At 39.9% G+C, this 21,918-nt stretch overlaps 1 protein-coding gene across 2 annotated transcripts in view; it reads right to left on the bottom strand.

Annotated features, from left to right (window-relative positions):
• Nucleotides 1–21,918, bottom strand: part of GNAS (GNAS complex locus) — a 126,922-nt gene that overhangs the window by 22,390 nt on the left and 82,614 nt on the right. For both annotated transcript variants that reach the window (XM_058814878.1, XM_058814879.1), the window contains exon 5: nt 10,112–10,209. In XM_058814878.1, coding sequence (XP_058670861.1) covers nt 10,112–10,209 — 98 coding nt within the window. The remainder of the gene's footprint in view (nt 1–10,111; nt 10,210–21,918) is intronic.

Below are 21,918 nucleotides of genomic sequence, written 5' to 3' on the forward strand. Positions count from 1 at the left end.
GGCTCAACACCTTTCTGATCCTAAAAGTTGGCTGAGGGCCAGGCTTGGGGTTTGGTTGGGTTTTTTTTTTAGTCTAATGAAAGCAGCTCTGCTTTGACCTGTCCAGTCCTGCCTTGTGCTGTTTTTGCTACCTGAGCTCAATTCACAGCATGCCTGAGGAGGGAAATGGAGCAGGGATGTTCTGGAGGGAGCTGGGGATGACACCACTCACCCTGGAATGGTAACACACTGCTGCATCACAGAGCAGCTCAGCTCTGGGGACAGAGCTGCACGGGAGAGAGCTCCAGCAGCAATGGAGAAGGGCCAAGGATCCCACCTAGCAAAGAGCTCTGAGAGAGCACACAGGAATTCTGGTATGTTCAAATTTACTGAAACAGCCACATTAATCACAATAAAGCAAGTTATAGTCTGACATGTTCTTCTCCAAAAAGCTTTTTAAAACTGGCCATTTTAATTAGTGTTTCCCTTGGTAACTGTTCCACTGTGCCACTAATGAGTCTGTTGTACTTGTAACCTCACACAAGGCTATTCCACACTTCATACACACCACACACCTAATTTATGAAACAAATTTTGAACAGCAGAGGTAGAGAATTAGAGTTAGCATTGAAAATACACAGATAACATACTAATATCTGCAGTTTAATGAGACATGGTAAGATCCCAGAGTCTGGAATGCCCATCTGGGGACTGTATCATGGTAAAACAGGAGATTTCTAAACCTGTCCTCTCACCCCTTCCACCAAACCACTCCATGGTGAGATGCAATATCAAGAATCTTGATGACAAGACCTTGATCAAGATTCTTGATGACATCACAATACTTCTTGGCATTGGGACCATGAAAGATTGATCATCCTTCATTCATATGACTTTACTTGAAGCTCCACACTATCCAAAATCACCCAAGGGTTTTTGCAGATGTGAGCTGTAATAATCCTCTTGAAGAAGAGCTGTATCAAAGCATCAGTTTACAAACTGTTTCAGCCAAGCCCTGTCTGGGGTAACAAACTGTGTGTATCCTAAAGCAGTGTCCCACCCTGGGACAGAGGGGAACAAGGAATTCTCCACAATAAACAAGGAGAAGCCATTCCAAGCCAGGGAAGAAAAGGAGTCTGCACACCTTAACTGCAAACTCTGCTCTTCTTCATGGCACACACAGGGATGTTATAGAGAGCTAAAGAAAACACCAAAATAAACAATCAGGAGGCTCAGCTTGATGACAGAATATCCAGAGAACAGCCACACTATGAAGCTGTGTAAGAAAATTGTCTTGCCAGACACAAAGCTTCACAGTCCCTTCACACACCCCCTGATCTTGTAACATCATAAATGTGTAATTAAAGTCCCTCTTAGATACCTTAACAGCAGAAGTGGTGAGCAGTGGGGTCCTCAGAAAATCTGCAAGTATTACCAACACTGGCAATGAACAAACAAGGCAGTTTAACAGTTGTGGGGGTTTTGTATGTGTATTCCTGTTTTCATTCATTTATAAAAATCACTTAGGGTTCAGAAGGATCTTTCTTTCCAAAAACACAAATCTCCAGCCGAGACCCCACAGCAGACCTGGCCACCTGACCTGGGCTGGCTCCTTCCCTCCCCCAGCTGCAGGAGGCTTCCTAAAAATAATCCTTTGCCAGCTTTTCCTGGGCTGCAGTTCACATGAGCCCTCTGGGGGAAGGGGAACCTTGCAGAGCACCCAAGGCACTCACTGAAAATTTACTGGGCAGCCAACACATTTCAAGTGTAAATTATCACCCAAACCCCTCACTTCCATAATGAACACATTACAATTTAGCTTTATTGGTGCATATCCTTCTCAGAGACTTAATTAGTGCACCACAATACAAATATAGTTAACAGAGATTTATATTTAACTACAACAACTTATTTTAACACGTTTCAGCCGCAAAATCAATGTATAATATACTACAGAGTAATCAGTTCAAAATCACAAAACCTATCAATGACATCCTGCTATGAAATTACTCTTAATCACATGTAAAATTAGCTTATTTAGAACTTAGTCACATACTAAAAATACTGCATTTAAAGTTACTTAAACTCAGCTTCAGTTTGAGAACTTCTTCACCTACTATGAGCTTCATCTACTTTTTAATTTCCAGCCTGCCCCTCCTGAAGTCAGGATTTTATGACCATGTTCTCTGCATGCAAGCACATGGTCTCAATAAACTTTTGAGCCTGCTGGTAAATTTATACCAAATGTCCTCCAGACATCTTTGTCAGGGGTCTCTAAAACAGTAACTTCAGCAATACCTGTGATTGCAGGCAAGCACCCAGACAAAAGAAATTTAAACTGAAGTCCCCAGTGAAGGAAAGGCTTTGGCATATCACCCAACAGTGGAGTTCACAGAAGAGGAAAAAGAAAGGGGAGAATGTGCAATGAGCAGCATGCAGTGCTGCCTCTCCCCAGGACTGGCAGTGATGGATCTGCAGAGTTTCAGCCCAGGGAATAATTGGGAATTGAACTTTCACTGCTTTCACACTGTACCAGCAAATGTACAGCCCCATTCCATCCTTGGATCAGGAATTCTCTGTTGCCTTCCATCTTTCGAAACATGGTTGCTTTTACTTTCTTTTTAAAAGCAATTTTAATGAGGTTTTACCATAGCTTTTTAGGTCTTATGTTTGATAAAAGTATTCTCCTAATTGTCATCCTGTAATCTTGAGATGTTCTCTTTCTGCAGCAATGCAGCTGAGCCACGAGAGCTCTCATAAACCCTCTGTGCTCCAAAAGCTGTGTCTGCTCATGGGGAGCACCACAAACAGCAGCTCCCAAGGTCAGGAAAAAAGCTCCAGCACCCACTCACCCAACCCGCCCAGGTGAAAGAACTGCAAAATCCTAAAAATCCTGGTCCCACCTGCTTCAGGAGCGTGGCTATCAGGATGCACATCATTCCTGCAGCCCTGTCCTGCTGCAGCTGCATTTTCTGTGCCTTCCACAGCAGCAGCAGCCAGAGCAGGGGGTGCCCTGCCAGCCCCCAGCCCTGCACCATCCCACAGCAGCTCCCCAAGCCCAGAACCCACCCCGGAGCGATGCTCCAGCCTCACACGGGCCAGGCTAAAGTGATGCAACCAACGCCACGCTCTCCCTTGTTTCCTCGAGGGTTTATTTATAGCTTGCCCTGTATTTTGTGCCTGCAGATCTTCCTGCTGGCAGGAGGGATTCCCAGGAAAGGCTGCTCAGCCCCTGTGCAAGGCTTTTATTCCGCTTGTTTCTGTCTCACACTGAATTGTTTGTTTGAATCACAGCTCAAAACTAACCTCGTTTGGGGTTTTCTGTGTTTGCACAAAGGGACCTTGCAAGAGCCTGGATGGGGAGTGAAAATTCATTCTCAGAACTACTGTGAGTTGTAAGAGTTGTCTGGATTGATTCTCACCATTTGACAGCCACAGCAATCTAACACTGCTATTTCATTAAGTCCAATACTCACAAGTCAAGATGTCATTTGCTCTCCTTTATAATAAGCTTATGGGAATTTTATGGTAAAACTGAGCATATTTTTTGTATTAATGGTTAAAACTTAAGAATAAATAGAGAAGTCTAGTACACCCAGGGTGCATGACAAACTTAGAGAACTTACAGTCACAATTCCTCCTCTCATTTAACTTCTCACCCTAATTCATTCTGACCAATTCATTTTTGACATTCATTCATTCCCAATTTATTTTTGACATTCATTTATTCCCATTTCAGACTGACCACTACCTGTCTGCACAAAAACCAGAGGACTGAAGGATTACTGTGTACACAACTATTTAGTATTTCACTCATTCTAATTCTCTCAAAACATTTGAGCAATGCAGTTACAGAAGTTTCACCTGCAGTAAACTTTTACTTTTAGGGTGAATTTGCTGCACTTTCCTTACCAGAAAAAAAGGCATATTCTCTGCCTGGTGAAAATATGATTAAAAATACAAAAAAACCCAAAGAATATCATTGCAAGATCCATGTACAGCAAAGCCAAACCCAAGGATCTGGAGCTTTCAGCATGTTCACAGCATCTCCTCCAAAAGCCTCAGTGGACAAAATATGTTTTTTCATACATTTCTACCACATTCACTCACATGCCACAACAAAAACTTTTGAGGATGGAAAAAACTACAGTGGGAAGGCATGAGGAACCTGTTGCTATTAAAATGCAGAAATTAGTGAGAGTTTAATTAACCAAAGGCTTTGGCTTATATTCCATCTCCTACTACATTGCATTGCAACCCTTTCCCATCACCCACAAAAAAAATATATTCCACTGCATTTGCATTTGTAGGTTTGCAGAGAACAGAACCACAAAAAACAAAGCAGAAGCCTGAACAGGTATCAGAAATATGTTGACTTAGAAGTCCAGACACTACTGAGCCAAACAGACTTGAAAGCAATTACAAAAATATGCACCTGACATTTATTTTAAAAAAAGTTCAAGATTACATTCTCTTTTGGAAATAGAAATCCCTGGGATTAGACATATTTTGTCACATTTATCTGTATGTTTAAAATCACTTGGTGATGCAAGCATAATACTCTTACCAAACAACAGAGTTTGCCATTTTCACCACTAGTAACAAGGAATCCATTCTTCTCTTTACTGAATTATTTTTAACTCTGTTAATTAACATTATGGGTATAGGCCACCCATCAAGACATTTGGCTAAAGAAGTTTGTCTGCAGAATTCTGGACTGTAGCCAAATACTTTTAGTACAGAATTATCTTTTGAAGATGCATCACTTAGGTTTATGCAGCAGTACTTACTTCTACATTTACATCCTTTGGTAATAACAACTTTGGTTTCAAAGCTGGCTAATAAAGTAAAATATTAATGGAGATACATCCTGAGCAAACTACACCCTGGACTCCACTCCAGCATTCTCCTCCAGAGAACTAAAATGTCAGTAAGTTTGGTATCCAACCCTGCCTTCATTACACTCTCCTGATGTTCCTCCAACATTCAGAATTAAACTCCTCAGTTACAGGAACACAGCAATCCACTGACCAAATCATGTGGGTATCTGCTTCTGATCTCAGAAAAAATTCCTATTTTTAAGACAAATTTTATTTAAATAAAATGCTAACATTCATGCCAAACTTTGCAAAATACTCTTGATCCAGTGCAAGCCTGACCTGAACAAATGTGCATGTGAATTTTGTGTGAAACAAAGAAATAGCTGTTGTGAGAGCAAATCCATTCACACGTGAAAGCAAATATAAAACATCCATTTCCACTGAATCAGGCATCCATGAACACCAGAGCTTATCCTTAACCCTTGCAGGCATTACCAAGTGATGCATTTAAAAGAAAAGGCAAAATCTGAGTATTTGGACACAGAACTCTGTCAGGAAATTGGGGAAGAAGTTCCAACCCAGCTTTTTTGTGCTCTTACAAGCAGGTCTGCCCTGCCTCCAGCTGAAGGCAAACCCTCAGTATTTCCAGCCAGGCAGGGAAAGGAAGCTGCATCTGCAGCCAAAGGCCAGAAAGGAACTGGCACATTCACAGATGTGTGGAACAGAGGAGAAAGAAAAGCAGCAGATGAATGGAGGCAATGAATCCAGGGGGCTGGAAGTAAAAGTGGAGGCAGAAATCAGATTTAACTGTTTGAGTCAAACCTCTTGGCAATAACTCAGGATGATGCAATGGGCATCACACAGACCTCAAAAGGCTGTGGTATGACTTCTGCAGTTATTCTCATTTTGGAGTTGTAAAGGTCTTTCTGCCATTATGGCCCCATCAACTTTGTACCTTCTTTATTGCAGCACCCAATTCCTACCACTCAAGCAACCTATTCCAGGTCACCTTTTGGTTTATCTTGCTTTATACTGGGATGTAATTTATTTTAAAGACAGAGGAGTTTATCTGGGGTTGAATGTAGCTTGAAATGATGAATTTATGATTAGCTGTGACAAGAGTGGGAACATGTGCTGAATTCATAATCCATTTATTGGCTAAATTTAGGTAATCTGGTTTTCAGAGCACTTGCCAGCAGGCACATCCCTCTACTGACAGTCAGCAAGAGAGGGCACACACGTGGAGGAGTTGGGATATTTCAGCTATTATATATTTGACTTGTGTTGTTGGTAGTGACTTCACTGAAGTCATGCAAAGACAGGAGTTACTGTGCTCCCTGTCACACATCTAATACCCCATTGGACTGCAGAAAATGCATAGCCTGGGCTGTATTTCTTTAATTGAAATTTAACCTTGTTTAAAACATGATCTTCTATTCCCTCAAGCTGAAGATGAGCAGAGAAAAGACCCTAATTCAGTTATCTCTAAGCACTCTGGAATAGAATAATGTGGATTTTGTAATCAAGACCAAAAATCAGGAGTTAGATGACCTGGGTCCACTCTTTGGCTTGCCAAGGAATTCACACAGCAGTAGGCTGTGCCAGCTTTATTCCAGTGAAAGGGGACATGAATATTATTCTTCCTCATGGGAATGTTTAACAATGTCATTGTCACTGTTCGTAAGAAGCTCGTGTATGCCAGGAGTAGGGGCCAGGGAAATTCCTGTCCTGCTGAATGTGAGCACTCAGAGAAGATGGAGACAAGAGAAACCACTCTGTCAAAATCACATTGAATGGAAAGAAAGTAAAAGCAAAAAAAAGTAATAAATAATATGGATAAGAAATTAGAGTAACAGTAGTACCCCTGATAAATCCGGCACTGTTTGAAAAGGTGAGACTTTGAGCAAACACACTTTACTACATGTTCCATGAAAGGAACTTTGTCACGAAGAGAAATCAACATGGAAGAAAATCATTAAGTGCACAGATTGGGGCTCTTAACTGCTCTCCGCAAGTCTGCAAATCCAGAAATAAAACACACCATAAATCTTAATAAAAATATAAAGAATTCCCAACATCAGAAATTAAAAAGCCTGTGCGTCCACACGTGCTGATCCTTCAGCAGCCCTGCACAGCAGTCGGCTAATAGCTGCACTCCCTGCCTTTCTTTGATAAGTATTTTAAAAACAAACATCTTAAAAAATACTCCTCATAAAACCCTTCTGGAGGAGCCTGGCACAGTTTCAAGGTATCAGAGAGGCTGTGCTCGTGCTGGAGCTCCAGAAACGTGAGCGTGCACCTCCAGAGCTGCTCCTGGCCCGAAATGGCAGCGCAGAGAGGAGCAGAGGCAGGGGGAGGCAGGAAATCGCGTGAGAAGGCTCCTGGTGCTGCTCCCAGCCCTTCCTGCCATGGCAGCTCCGACAGGGCTGCACTCTCTGCCTGCTCTGGGCTTCCTCTGCCACCCCAGGCACGGCCAGGAAGCGCCGGCGAGGGGATTCGCAGGGAGAGCGCGGCCTAACATGAGGCACAAAATGAAATGAGCGGCCAAGGCTAAATCAAAAGTTCAGGGAGCTGTGGCACAGGCTGATATGAGCTACTCTAGAAAAGCACCAGGAGGTTCTTGCAGTACCCAGGCTTTGCTCCTAAGCTGCTGAATATTTGGCCCAAACACTCCTGACACCAGTGCAGGAGCTCCTCTCCTGCGCTGCCATTTCTGCAGGCTCTGGGTAAGGCCAGGAGAGTGTGGGCACCCTCCATGTCCTCATGCCACAAACAGAACATTCCAGGGGACAGATCCTGCTGGCTCTGACTGCTCTGCTGGGTATTTGTGAGGCTTTAAAGCAGAGCTGCTCAAATGAAACCTGAGGTAGAAGCATTGGCAACAGCAGTGCTTCAGAGAGATCCTGTTTGTTTGTATTTGACAGAAGGCAGATTTAACAAACGGGCTTTGGCATATCACAGTGGAAATGGCTCCTAGATTTTTAATAATAATATATTCTAAATAAAATGTGACCCTGTGCCTCCAGGGAAGACACATGAAGGATGGTAAATAATGTAACACCATTTGGGATTTTCTGTATTCCAGACACTGCTGTGTTATTCTGTTTATTATTAGCCAAGAGCAGGATTACATGGCAGCTTCACACAAACACTCTGTGTACATCCCTGCAAGAGCAATGAAATTTGCTCTCCTCACACATAAAGCTCCCTCCTCACTGCTGAAATACAAACTGGTGACAATGTCACAGCCCGTGTTGTTCTAAAGCAGAATAGAAACTGATTTCTTAGTAAGGCCAGTTAAGAAAAGGGAAACAAGCTTTCTTTCCTTTCTCTGCCTCTCAAGACTGTAAAATATGCCTGGGCAGGAAGTACAGTAAAGCTCATGATGAGCAGAGGCAGCTACTCTTTCAAAATGAGCAGGGCTCCTCCAAAGTGACATTTTCATTCAGCCAGTGAGCTTGAGGGTGCAGGACAGCAGAAGGGCTCTCCAGCAGATGAGGTTACTGGCCTGCCCTCCCAGCTCCACACCTCCAGAAATCACACCTGCAGGAAATGGGAAGCCAGGATGGTACAGCCTTTGCTAAAGCTGTTTTTTCTCCGCCAATACAACCAGAGACTCAACATTTTGCCATTAAAAATCTCCTACTATGCATATTCTGTTATTAAAAACAACACCACTGCATGGTCAAAAATGCAAGAAAGGACAAGAACTGTCAAAATTAACAATTAAAAATTTCCTTCTGTAAGACTATAGTGTCATATATGTTACTATCATATTGAATAAATATTAGAATTATTAAATATTTTTAGAAGAAGACAGCAATTTTTATTTTATTTTCTTTAGGAGAAAAATAAATCTAATTGGTCAGCAATGTTCAAAGTTTATTTCTGGCTCAACAGCCCATGATGTAGAATGAAGTGTTCCACTAGATGGAGCAGGATGGTAAAGCCATCATGAGGGCCACCTCCCCTGCTGATCCATGGAAAAGTCAATGTCCAGGGATGATAAGAATTTCAGCTTTCTTCTGTGCATTCAGGGCAGAAAAAGGGCAACACAAAACCCTCTTAGTGCTCAACAATTTCCTCCTTCTCAGCACAGAAGCTGTTAACAAACAGCAACGAGAAACAACCCAGCTCTCCCTCACTTCTATCAGCTTTACACTAGAAACACAAAAGTTACTGGGTGCTTGTCTGAAAATGAAAATCGTTGTACTTTTTTATTTTGTAGCAAGTGAACTTGCAAAAAGCTCCATGCCAAATGATCAAACATTAGTCACCTAATGCAAAAGACATCGTTACACATCAAACAAATTCACTCTGGAAACAATGGCAAAACTTCAAAGAGGCTCCTGCAAACCTGGAGCTGTGCAAGGCACAGTAAAATTATCTCTCTTGTCTCTTTCAAACAGAGCTAATTGTTGATTTACCTTTAAGTCTTCCTAAACAAACAAACAAAAGAAGAACCTTACAGATTTTATTTCATCAGATGTTCTTTAAGAGATTCAGTATTAGACAAACTGCAGTTGCCATCACCGTGTGAAACAAGAAACCTTCATTTTCTTGACCATTAAACCTTATTTCAGCCCCTCCAAAAGAAGCAGAGAAAATATAAACAAACAAAGAACAGTTTTAACTGTTAATATTTCAAATTTAAGTCGTGCAATTCTTGAGTATGCACAACAAAAGTACCAGGAATGGTCACAATTAACTCGAGCACCTTGCCATAAACAATCCTGAGCCACAGTATATTGCTGGATGTGATAAATAACTGCAAACATGCAGCAGACTCTCAAGACAACACTAATTATCCCAGCAGTATAAATACCAGAAGAGAATGACTCTTTCTCAGATATGTGCATGAAGGCACACAAGCAGAACTCTGGTGACTGATCACAGGCTGCTCCCCAGGACTGTCACTCCCATCTCTTTGTTTCCAGGTAAATAACTGCACTAGAAACCAAAGTGACAAGCAGGATTATTTCCCACCAACATCCTCTCCAACTTACTGCAACTGTGCAGCACCTGAAGGTGACTTCTGGAGAGGATGGGCCAGGTGGAGAGGCAGGAAATTTGGCCTTGCAGACAATAAAACGGATTCCTCACTAAGGTCTTATTAAAACCTTTTGAAAGCACGTGTAGATGCAGACATTGATGTAGGCATTTCAGTGTAGATATTGTCTAACTGAACACCAGTTTGTGCACCTCTCTGAACAGCTGATTACCAGGAATTCATTATGCACCTCACACCCCTTTTCCAGGGGTCAGGGCCAGCAGCAGGACACCAAACCCGCCCCAGCCCCAGCAATACTCACTACTGGGCACAGTCAATCAGCTGGTACTCGTTGGATCTCTCGTAGCAGGCTTTCACACCTTCATCCTGCCACAGGGTTTTTGTGTGTTCATAAAACTCCTGAAATGGGAAAACAGGGTTATGGGAATGGGTTAGAGATGAAGAGAGTCAGCAAATGGTAATGAATAATTTCATTTTACAATGAGCAAGAAATGGAGCAGATTTAACAAAAATCTCTAACCATGCTTTAGAACCTCACCACAAGTTCAGTTGGCTTTCTAAGTTTGACTTCCACACTCTGTAACACTTAAAGAACTGCTTCTCAATCACTGATTGAATCCAACCATCCACTGCAGAAGGGTTAATGTCTCATTAATGTCAATTTCATTGGCAATTTAATAATCAATGCTATTTGGTAACATTTGTTCTTTAACTCATGGTGTCACTATATCTTACATTTATGTGGCTGTTGGGATTTTTTTTCTTCAATGAAACACTACTTCTCTATAATTCCTACATGAATGATAATGATAATTAAGTTTTACATGACTTTGCAAGCAAGTGAGGATCTTCAGGGACTGTACAGACATCAGTATCTTACTTAACTCTGCACCACTTTCATAAACTTATTCTTTTACAGTGTAAAAAGACATTGAACTACAGAAGAAAGACAGTGATACAAGGCTAGATCATGTTTTGTCTCAGCCTTAAAAACTGTAAGCCAAGATATGAAAGGAGACAGTCAAAAATGCAATGCTTCAGTTTTGCTGAACCTGTAACACAAGCTAACAACACAAGCAAAAGCCCTTTGCATTCTGCAGATGAAAGATGCACTTTGGCTCCATCAGTGCGTGTGCAACACAGGATTGACCTCCTGGCCATCAGTGCAAGAGCTCTGAACAGACTCAGAAAGAACAGCAGCAGCCTGGTGACTAAAACACACACGGACACCATTGTGGGCATTCCTCTCATCAACAGCCATGGCTGCTCCTGGGCTATCTCACAGAGCTTTGAAGTGTTTTGGGTTAAATACTTTCATTCTGGTTTTAAGCAGCAAATAATTAATTTTTTTTCATCCAGACCAGTGAAAGACCTTTAAAATAGTTGTTGTATTTATTCTGTGTCTCCCCACCCTTTTTCTTTACAGAAGAAAAGATTTTTCTTCTTAAAGAAGAAAAATGTGTTATTTTTGCTGCTTCAAGGTTCCTCCATCTCTTGGGATATCAGTCTCTCACATTCTTTTACTATCAATGTAGTACAAAGAAAGGGGACACATTCCAAAATTTCCCTTTGAAAAGTTTTTTTAAAAATTCACATTCCTACCAGAATCTTAACTAACACCTGAACTTTAGCAGAATAGTAAATCCTTTAAATTGTATCTTAAAGATATGTAGAGGCATCTTACAGTAAATTTAGTGCTGCTGATTTTCAGAGCACCCTCTTCTTGGCAGGTATAAGATGCATGTGTGTTTTTGTGATCACACAATTACAAATACCAATGGTGGAAGCAGCACATGAGATGCAATTTGATTGTCCTTTTATTGCTATTAAGGATTCCCTAGCTGCACATACACAAAAACGAGAGCAAACACAAAATACACATCTAAATTCTGTTCTGATTTCTTTTAAAGAGATTATGATGTTTATATATGGTATCAATGTCAGCTTGTTCCCTGCTTTTATGAACTGTTCATGAACAAAAAGACATGTTAAATTTCTTTCAGAAGTAGGTAAGAAGATTTTACTTCATTTTTAGTATTTGCAGATTGCACTGTTGACCGTTTGCTTTTGCTATTAAAGGAAATAGAAAATGAATCAAAATCTTCATTCTAGTCCTGTTTTCTGTCTCCCACTGCTGGAATTATGCTCATTGGATACTTTAATTTTGAAGATTTATAATTTCTTGGCAGTTGGGGGACTGTCAGTCACTTTCAACTGTATCAGAGCACAGTGAGGAAAATATATTCCTAAAGGAAAAGGGAGAAGGAAGAGAAAGTGAAGCAGAGAGGAGGAAATATCTGCAATCTCACTGTATCTGCACCAAACCCATTTTGGGGAATGTTTCTATATTTGTTTTTAAAAGTAACAGTTGTTCAATACAGAACATCATATGGTTCACTCAACTTACGACTACAAAGCTGGGAAATTGAAAAATGGAATCAGCAATTGTACAAGATTTTTTTATGAAACAGCAGTTGATTCAGTGGACAAATAACTAGGCAATGATAAGTTTACAGAAAAAGCAGTAAAACATTCTTCATCACCATAAAAATATAGATATAAAGTGAAAAAAGTCATTGTTTTAATAAGAAAAGTCACAGCACAGTAAAACTGCCACAAAAACTCTTCCTCATTACTGTTTCTCACTACATCTATGACACTGTGGTGGAAAGCTGATGTAAAGCAATTATTTCAAAGACATTTCAAACTCCATAATGTCTTACATTTGGAATAGCTTCTGCAATCAGATCTTAAAATGGGGTGAAGACTAAAACCAGTTCCTGGCCTCAGCATAAACATATTGATAATAGGGTTTTGTTTACCAGAACAGTTACATTTTGTTTACAAGAGTCCTCCTTGTGTTCTAAGGGCAGTTCTCACTTCTAAGAAAATACATGAATTACAATAATGGGATAAAGATCAGTGTTTGTGCCTTGTTAAACCAAATTAGCAATAAAATATTGAAAACTGCCTTCATGCCTGTCCTGCTGATTTGAACTATAACCAGCAATACTCAAGCAATCTTCTCAGTATGGTTATTAATTGTCCATCTGGGATGGAAAAAGAATTTAATTCCACATTCTTTGAACTTCTTATTGGGATTTCAAAATCAGGATCAACAACAAGCAAAGAGCAATAGATCATTACACTAAGACACATGGGGTATTTTGGGATGGGTTTTTGCTGTTACTTTTGGTCTTTTTTTTCTTGTGTGTTTGTATTAATTGACTTTTAAAAAGCGAACTACACGACTTGAGATGGTCAAATATGAAGGTCTTTCATTAATACATAACCTTTTGTCTTTAGGCCACATCAAATACATCTTCACACATGCTGGGACTGATGCAGAACCAGCTCCCACAGCTGTGAAGAAGGAAGGTTTCACCCAAGCAGAGTCAGAGCCAGCCTTGCAGAGCTCATCCCCTGCTGTATTGGAAACCTCCTTACTGTAGTGACTGATTTTGGAATTAAGACATAGTAGCTGGCTGCAAAAACCCCAGATTCTCCCTCCTCCCCAGTACACCTACACTAACCACAGCTCTGAAATAATATTTAAGAAAAGGAATAACACAAGAAATCCTCAGCATCCCATTTGAGTCATGGAATGTAGCCTGGGAGCCTGGGGCTGCTCTCAGGGAAGGCAAGTAAAACCACAAGATTTGTTATGTATTTAGGTAAAACAGGGGCTTTAGAGGCCACTAGAAAAAAATCAAGTTACAAAAGGGTTGGGTTGGTGGTGTTTTTTTTTGTTTTTTTTTGTTTTTTTTTTTTTTGTTTTGTTTTGTTTTGTTTTGTTTTTTGTTTTTAGTTAAATAGGTATAATTTGTATGAGAGCTCTAAAAATAATGAGTTAGGAAACAAATTAACCAAAAGTAGCAGGAAAATTTCCTGAAAAGAAATATCCAGAAAACAAGTCCTTACATGTCTGGTTCTTGCTTCCACTACACTGCTTGATTTACTGGCACATTCTAATATGACAGACTCTACAGCAGCACCAACAAAGGTTTTTCTTGCACCAGAAAATGGAACTCCTAACAGCTAAAATGAACAAATACTAAATAACAATTTGGTTTGAGATGACATTCCACAACCAATAGGATTTAAATGTTAGGATCCAAACGATCCAGAATATTTGCAGTCTATGATCATCTTATCCCTTCCTGCCCTATGCATACTTAAAGCTGAAAAAAATTTCCAAATTATGTAATTTTCCATTAAAAAAAATAAAATGCTGCAGTGTCACAATACACACCCAAGATCCTGTTTAAAGTACAGCTGAAGCTGTGTAAAGCAACAAAAGTCAACAGAAGTGGTGACAGGATGGCACCACCAAGGAAGGTGAGGAGTGAATTCCTCCTGAGCTTCATGTCAGGATTGGAGCATTTATATTCACCACCTGAACAGACCTCACACGTCCCAAAACGTTCACAAACCCTAAAGAGGGAGAAATCCTTGAGGAGACCACTCAAGGAAAGGAATGTCAATGTAACAGAGATCTGAGGAGAACAAACAGGGCCTGACTGAATCTGCTCAGGCTGGGCATAGCTGGAATTCCGGGCACAATCCCCAGGAACAGGCTCCACTTCTGGGAAACCATAAAAACCCCTGGGAAAATCCTCTGGGCTGGGGAAACCTGCTCTGGTCTGCTCAGATAACTGAAGGATCAAGGACCATGACTTGGTGCTGCTGAGCAAACCTCATGTCTCATGATACCATAACACCACAATGGTTAAAAAGCCACATTTATGTGAAATGTGTTTCATTATTAATGTTTTATTTATGAGGTGACACTTTCTCCACCTACTGAAAGCTTCCCAATACAATGAGTCAATAGGCAACATTTGTAAATCACTTGCATTCACTTACAGGAATCTCTGCAGACCTCTAGAGGAAAAAAAACCCATCAGTGGAAATGTGGAAGGGATGCTTGGAAAATTGCTCTTTGTTCCAGAAAGATCTTGCTGACACAATTCTGGATTAGAAAAGGGGCAATGCAGAGTCTAATCAAGTTTAAAACCTACTTATATTGGAAAATTTCAGCAAGCTGAATAAATGGCAACAGGTAAATAGTGGTTTTGCTCAAAGTTAAACTACAGAAAGTGTTAAAGAACTTGGGGGCTGAGCACTTTGGTTGTTTAAAAAAATAATCCCCAAGAGGCAAACTCTAGGCCTGGGAAAAAATAAAGGAACCAAGATCTGCTTTTGAGAAGCATTCTAAAAGGATAAAATACCAGTAGAAAATGAAATAATGTAACTGGACATACTGTCTACAAGGCTTTGTTCCCTCCAGATACATAAATACTCAAGAGACTTAAAAAAATGTTTATGAAGCAATGTTTTATAGGCATTTGGATGTTGGCAGGGAAGAACACTGGCACAGTCCATGCCACTGTGACACCAAATGCACAGGAAACTTAGCATGGACATGCAACATTACCTTTTCTTTGTAAAATATAATATAGGGTGGATCCTTCAACAGAACAGTTTATTTACTAATTCCACCAAAAGTCAATGCCATTAAAAAAAAAACATTACCTCCTAAAAGGTGTGTACAATCATTATACAATGTTGTGGTTAAAACTGGGATTCAATTCCTGGGCAAAGTTCACTGTCCCATGGAGCTGCACATTTCATAATAAGAGTTTTAAATAGGTCACCAACTTACAAATCTAATGATTAAAGGTCAAACCAAACCAGCTTCTAACTGTAAAACTGTCTCCTGGAGGACTTTGCTTCCCAATGTGTGCAGCTTTTAAAGGCAGCACAGAGCACTGGTGGAGAGCAGAGCTTTGCTCCCCTCCTGCTGCATTCCACAGGGCAGGCACTGCAGCAAGGCAGGGCAGCACAGAGCATTCCCACAAAACTGCACCAGCTGGGTCTCTCCTGCCAGGATAGGTAAGTACCCAGCAAAGTGATTTATTTCTCACTGCCAGGATAGGTAAGTACCCACCAAACTGATTTATTTCATTTCTCATTGCCAGGATAGGTAAGTACCCACCAAACTGATTTATTTCATTTCTCACTGCCAGGATAGGTAAGTACCCAGCAAAGTGATTTATTTCTCACTGCCATCACTGCTGACTGAGCTCATGGAATTGAACTCATGGCATCTTTTCATTCTCCCCAAGTTTGGGCAAGGATACCAGAACGTGTTAGATTTGTCAAATCAGACAGTTTAATAAGCCACTTAGTTGAATAGGGAAACATCTGCATTCCTGCTGGTGTGAACAAGTGTTAATTATTGCTTGCTATTTTAGGGCAAATACACTGATGATATCACAAAGGAAACACATACCTACAAATAGTTGAAGATATTCTCCAGTTACTGGCACATGTCCAGAGCTGAACACAAAACTCTTTGGGAGAGGCCCAGTGCACTCAGCACTTCCCATAACTGAGTCAGAAATATTTTCAGCAAGGATTTAGTCTCATTATCAATAGTTTTTCATGCTTGGAAAAGAAGAATTATGCTGAAATATTCTGTGTTTCTGCTTGGTAACTTCTAGGAGTACAAATTGAACTGGATGTTGCTGCAAGGACTGGCCAAGGGGAAGTGAATTCTATTTCAGAAACTTCTGTCAAGTCTGAACTCACATTATTCCCCTTTGTTAAGAGTTTCAAAACACCACAGCATTTGAGGAATGTGCCAACACACAAATCCATACCCATAAGCTACTATGTGCCTTTGGTTAGGAGTCCTCCCTAACATAATATCAAATCATTTCTCTCTTATTTCTACTTTCACAAGAAGTTTAATTGCCACAGAAACTTTACCTGTTGATACCACAACACAGCTCCTCATGTTAATTAGGGAGAAAAATTCACTTTGGGTGAGAGCAGCAAGCCTGCTCCTCATATTGTCACAATTCCTCTGCAATTTAAACCAATAATCAGTGTTCCACTTTTCTTCAAAGTGTCATACATAGAAAGAGGCAATTCATCAATGGATCAAACTTCTGATAGCATAAAAGGCACAGAGAATTCTTCTACCCCGTTGCAGGCTAGTTTAGAGTGGTGACAGAGGCAGTTCAACCATCAGCTATTTTTGGAGACTTCAGTCTAAGAAAGAAGGTTTAATAAAACTCAGAGAAATTTCCTCTGAGCCTTAAATCAGGGTTTGGAAAATGTCTTTCATACTACATCATTAGCTGCTTTTTGTTTAATGAATATATAGTAATCTTGAACAGTCAAATCAAATGACTTTACTCCCTTACCTGGTGCCAAGAACAAACACCTGGGACCACACTAAACTCTGCAGCTTCCTTTCACATTGGAAACAAAAAGCCTCTTTTGGCCAGAAACTTCCACCAACAGAAAAAGGTGTAAGATAAATAGTTCTCATTCTAAATTTACACAAATCCCAAGGAGAGCTCACTAATCCTCTTCCAATCTTTCTGAAGCAGCAGCATCTGTACTCACAGAAGTGTTCACAGCCTCACAATAAAGTCTACACAAAAACTTGAAGCTCAAATATACTTAAATTAACTGAAAATTCTGCTTAATTTCTGGCATTTCTTTTCAAGAGTAAATAGACACCCTGTTTCCTGGGAGTTTAAAAAATTCTTAAATTTTACTGGAACACTGAAGAAATATCATGTATTCTCCAAACAGGCAGCTGAGCACAACAGGGGTGTGGCTGGATCCACTGTAACACCAGGGAGGCTCACAGGTATAATTTTATTTCATCTATGCATACACCAGTATTTTGTGATAGTCTCTTACTGTGATTAAAACCAGAAAATGTTTAAGAATTTCCATATTAAATTATGCCTATTTCCTGTTTAATTCAGCTGACAGATCTTGTATTTCAACATAAATTGAATTAATCTGTCCTTGTTCTTTAAGACTGCTCTGAGAGGAAAACAAAGAAGATGTATCAAGAGAAATTAAGTCACGTGAACTTCTGAACCTGTAAATATGGTCTGGTATGGTGGGAATTTACTGGATAAAAATACAAGTTCAGAACAAAGCATCAGCATTTACTTCAAATACTAATCAAATAAATTAGTAATCAAGTAAAATATAGGGGGGGGGTTGTATTATAAAAACAACTGGACTACAGAAAAAGACGTATATAATCCCATTGTCTCAAGTCCTGGGCTGCAGATTCTCCAATTTAAGGAAATTCTTTGTGGGATTTCAACAGAATTATGTGAACACCTCAGTGAAAGCACTGCATAATTCGAAGGGCTGAAAAAAACCCAAACAAAACACTTCCAATAAAAACTAACAAAATATAGCACTAACAAAATTTGCTAGATATTCCTAGTCACAGAAGAGTAAAACATTCCTATCAGACATTTATCCATGCAGACAAAAATCAGAGATTTCAGGAGATTAATTTGCAAATCATTAATAGTTATACGTGTTTCGATGATGAGAAACAGAAATGAAATCAGGTGGCTGCCTGCCTCACAGACCCTCCACTAGAAGAAGGCTTCAGAAGAACTCTTAAATTAATCTGTATTTAAGAATTTATTCTGCTATTAAAGGATAGGAAAACCAGCTTTCCATAAGTTCCTGTTAAACTCTGACCAGGTAAACTCAATTGGATTATCTGGAAGCCCATTGAGAGGGAGCTGCTCTGTGTAGATAAGATAATAGAGATTTAAAAAGAGTAAGTAAGGATTATTTCAGAGGATCTAGCACCACATCTTTGATACTGTCTGTAAGACTTCCCACTCCTTTCTCTGAACAGCATTAACATTTTTGAAGCAAAAATATTTCACATATCCACATTTTCTACTAATTTTGCACCTCAAGATGCATCTCAAAGATATGTATTTATTACTCTTTTACACATAATAGGACAGAGAATACTAAAAAAAGGTAAATAGGAGATTGAGGTGTCTTGCTCAAAATCATAAAAAATCTGGACAAGAAAAAGCTGGAGGCCCTAATCTTCTGTCTGTGGTAAGTATCCAAACTGCACACAATATTGTGCAGACACCCAAGCAATCAGGCTCAGTCTCCCACCTTTCCCAGGGGTATCCTCACCAAAGAAAATGTTTTGCCTCCTTTCACACCCCAAGATCTGTGACATTTGAGATATCCCCATGGGAAGCATCCCCCACTGCAGTGAATATGTTTGTCACTACTTTATAAAGCTAGTGATGCTGTCAAACCAGAACAGCTCTCTTCTTCTGCCATGATGTATTTAGACAGGAATAATAATATATCTATCATTATACCCATCAGGGTGGTTATCTACAGGGACAGATAATTTTGTTCTGTTGCCTACATAATTAAGGAACACTTCTGGCAGCAAAGAGATCCCAGCTCACATCTTTTCTTACTGAGACTCTATCATCTCATTACCATCTTGAGGATTTTGGTGTCAGAACCATTTTAGGGACTCCAAAGCTCCATTCTGACCCTGCTGCAGGTTAAGGGATCCCACTGAGCACCACCTCCACTGCCAGGTTGTAAATCAGACCTCAAAACTGATCCCTGTTAAAAATAATCTCCCCAAAATAGAAGAGAGAAGGAGTAAGGGTTACCAGGGTTATTTTTAAGCTGGGCAGGCTCAATGCTCTGATTGACCCTGGGGAGCCAGAGGAGGTTTGTCTGGCTGGGCTGGGTGGCACAGGGAAGGGGTGGCTGTGGGCACAGGGGATGCTGAGCTGCCTTTGAGGCTCAAGCCAGAGTGTGGGAAAGCTCAAGGACACCACTCAAAAACCATAATAAAACCATTCAGCAGCTGTGGCAGTGGGAGATTCAAAATAACTATAATGGAGCAGTGTAATAAAACTTAAAGTGAAACCAAGAGACCTGCAGACAACATCAGCATCACTTCTGCCACAGGCTGCAGTCATTCCTTTGGTATTTTGCCTTTCAATACCTAATACTCTGATTTTAGTGCTTTCTAAATACCATTTTTCTGAATTTAGTATGGTATTTTCAAGAGGCATCCTCCTCAGCTGAAACCAGATAAATTAAAAATAGGTAGCTGTAAATCCTGCTCAGCTATTTTGAATATTTCATTAAAACCAGAGAATTATAAATGGACTGTGACCCAAAGTAAATAGGTTTTATTTGGTGGCTTGGTTCAATTGGGTTGATCATGGAGTGTGAAATGTTGATAAAATGGGAACATTTCCTTCCCTCTTCTAAAAGTAAAGCAAAAAGAAAGGGATGAGAAGAAGGCCACTATTACTGGGGATGAAGAAAATATCCTAACCACTGTCTGGTATGCAGAACAGGAATAAAAATATCACTTTTATAACCCTGCTAACCCAACATCACCTGACATTTGAGACAGATATACAGTGAGTTTGAATTATTCAAACTACTTCTGATGTTGATTTCTGACACTGAAAACGCACACATACAGTTGTGTTAAGCTAAATGTATCAAAGGACAATAATGATGGAAATACCATTTGGAAGCCTCAACTATAGATCTGATCTACTAGAAATTGCAATATTTTAAAATACCAGCATGATTATGTGGACAGGATTCCTTCCAGTCAGTGCTATGTTTTGCCTTTCTCCATATGCTACTACTTGTATTCAAAAATTTAATTTCTTAATACCAACTGTGCCGAATTAATAATCTCCAACATAGTAAATTTTCAGCTTTAAAGGGATGTTTAACCTAGTATTACACTGTACCAGCATTATTTTTAACTCAAGCTGTTGTTTTTTAGGTTTTTTTAATTCAAAACAATATGGTCTACACAAATGACACACACTTCCTGAAAGTCAAAAACTGCAAAGCAAACAGATGGAGACCCAGACTAAGAAAAGAATTAGAATATCAGAATACAAAAGTTGCTCTTTGAATCCTAATTTACATGTAGAGTCAGATCCCAATATTTATCACACTGTAAAGCTCCTACATTCTTTCTGACTTTATTCTGCCTTCCACATCACACTGAACCTTGCTGTTAGGAGACTTTCATTCCAGCTCCACCTGTTCCACAGAGAATTATAAACACAGATTTTGGCCTCTACTTTAAAATTCATTTCAACTGCTCCTTCATGAAGATGATCTTGTGTAACTGGAGAAGAAATCCCAATCCTTGTGCTGGCCTCTGTCAGTGCTTTCTCTTCAGGAGAGCAACCCAAATTAATGTTTAGGGAAAGGAGAATGGGCATTTGAAGGGAAGCAGAGCAGCTCTGTATTTAAGAGTATAGTCCTAAGAACTCGCAGCCCTCAAAGAACATCCCCTTGGGACATGAGTGCTCCTCCTCCCCACCCTCCTGCTCTCCCTAGGGCAGAAAAGAGCATCAAATACTACACTGAGGAGAGTATGTGCTCAAGACAGCTGAAATGTGATTTCCCATGGAGAAAATGCAGGAGGCAGAAAGTTCTGCAGCTCAAACCAGACAGCTTTACACAGAGCTGCCATTGCTAAAAACTCCCCTCCCTCCTTCCCAGTCAATACTCTGTATAGGAAAAGGTTTATGAAATTCTTCCCCCAGTGCACTGGAGGAGGAAGCAGATGACGGAGATTTCCTTAGATTTAAAGCATAACTAGCATAAGGCTGTCCTTTCTGCTCCCACAAAATTATTTTTTTCTTCAAAGTACTTTTAATTAATCTGTAACAAAATCAAAATTATTTTTACAGTGGTACTCAAGGATTGTGATTTTTGTTCCTATGCACTGAGAGCTGGCATCTAGGGACACTCTAGATCTTAACTTGATTTAAATTATGCAATTAAAATGCAGGTTCAGTTTTTCAGGTACCAAAGGACTACAGTCTACATTCAGACAAACTCAGAAATCAGAGATATATTAACTTATATAATCACTGAGGGCAGAGAGAGCCAACAACAGTCCTTCAACATCTGTGGCTAATGCATCTCCAGTTCAAAACCTCAACTCTACAAAGATTTACATATGAAATAGTTAATCATGCCAATGAAGTAAGCCACCAGTCAAAGTTATGCACACACCTAAACCTCTGTAGACTCAGGGCTTAAAAATTTAAGACAATACCTTTGCTCAGAGAAGAAAAACTAGTTTTATTGGAGCACTGTTATTCCTGAAGTTGTGTGTCACTCAACACCTGAAAGACTCTTCACTGAACTTGGAATTATTTATGGACCTTGTAAGTCACACAATTACACCCTGCTTTCAGTGGAAAAAAGGGAAAAATTAAA

Source organism: Ammospiza caudacuta, chromosome 15, assembly GCF_027887145.1.
Source record: "Ammospiza caudacuta isolate bAmmCau1 chromosome 15, bAmmCau1.pri, whole genome shotgun sequence".
NCBI classification, from domain to species: domain Eukaryota; kingdom Metazoa; phylum Chordata; class Aves; order Passeriformes; family Passerellidae; genus Ammospiza; species Ammospiza caudacuta.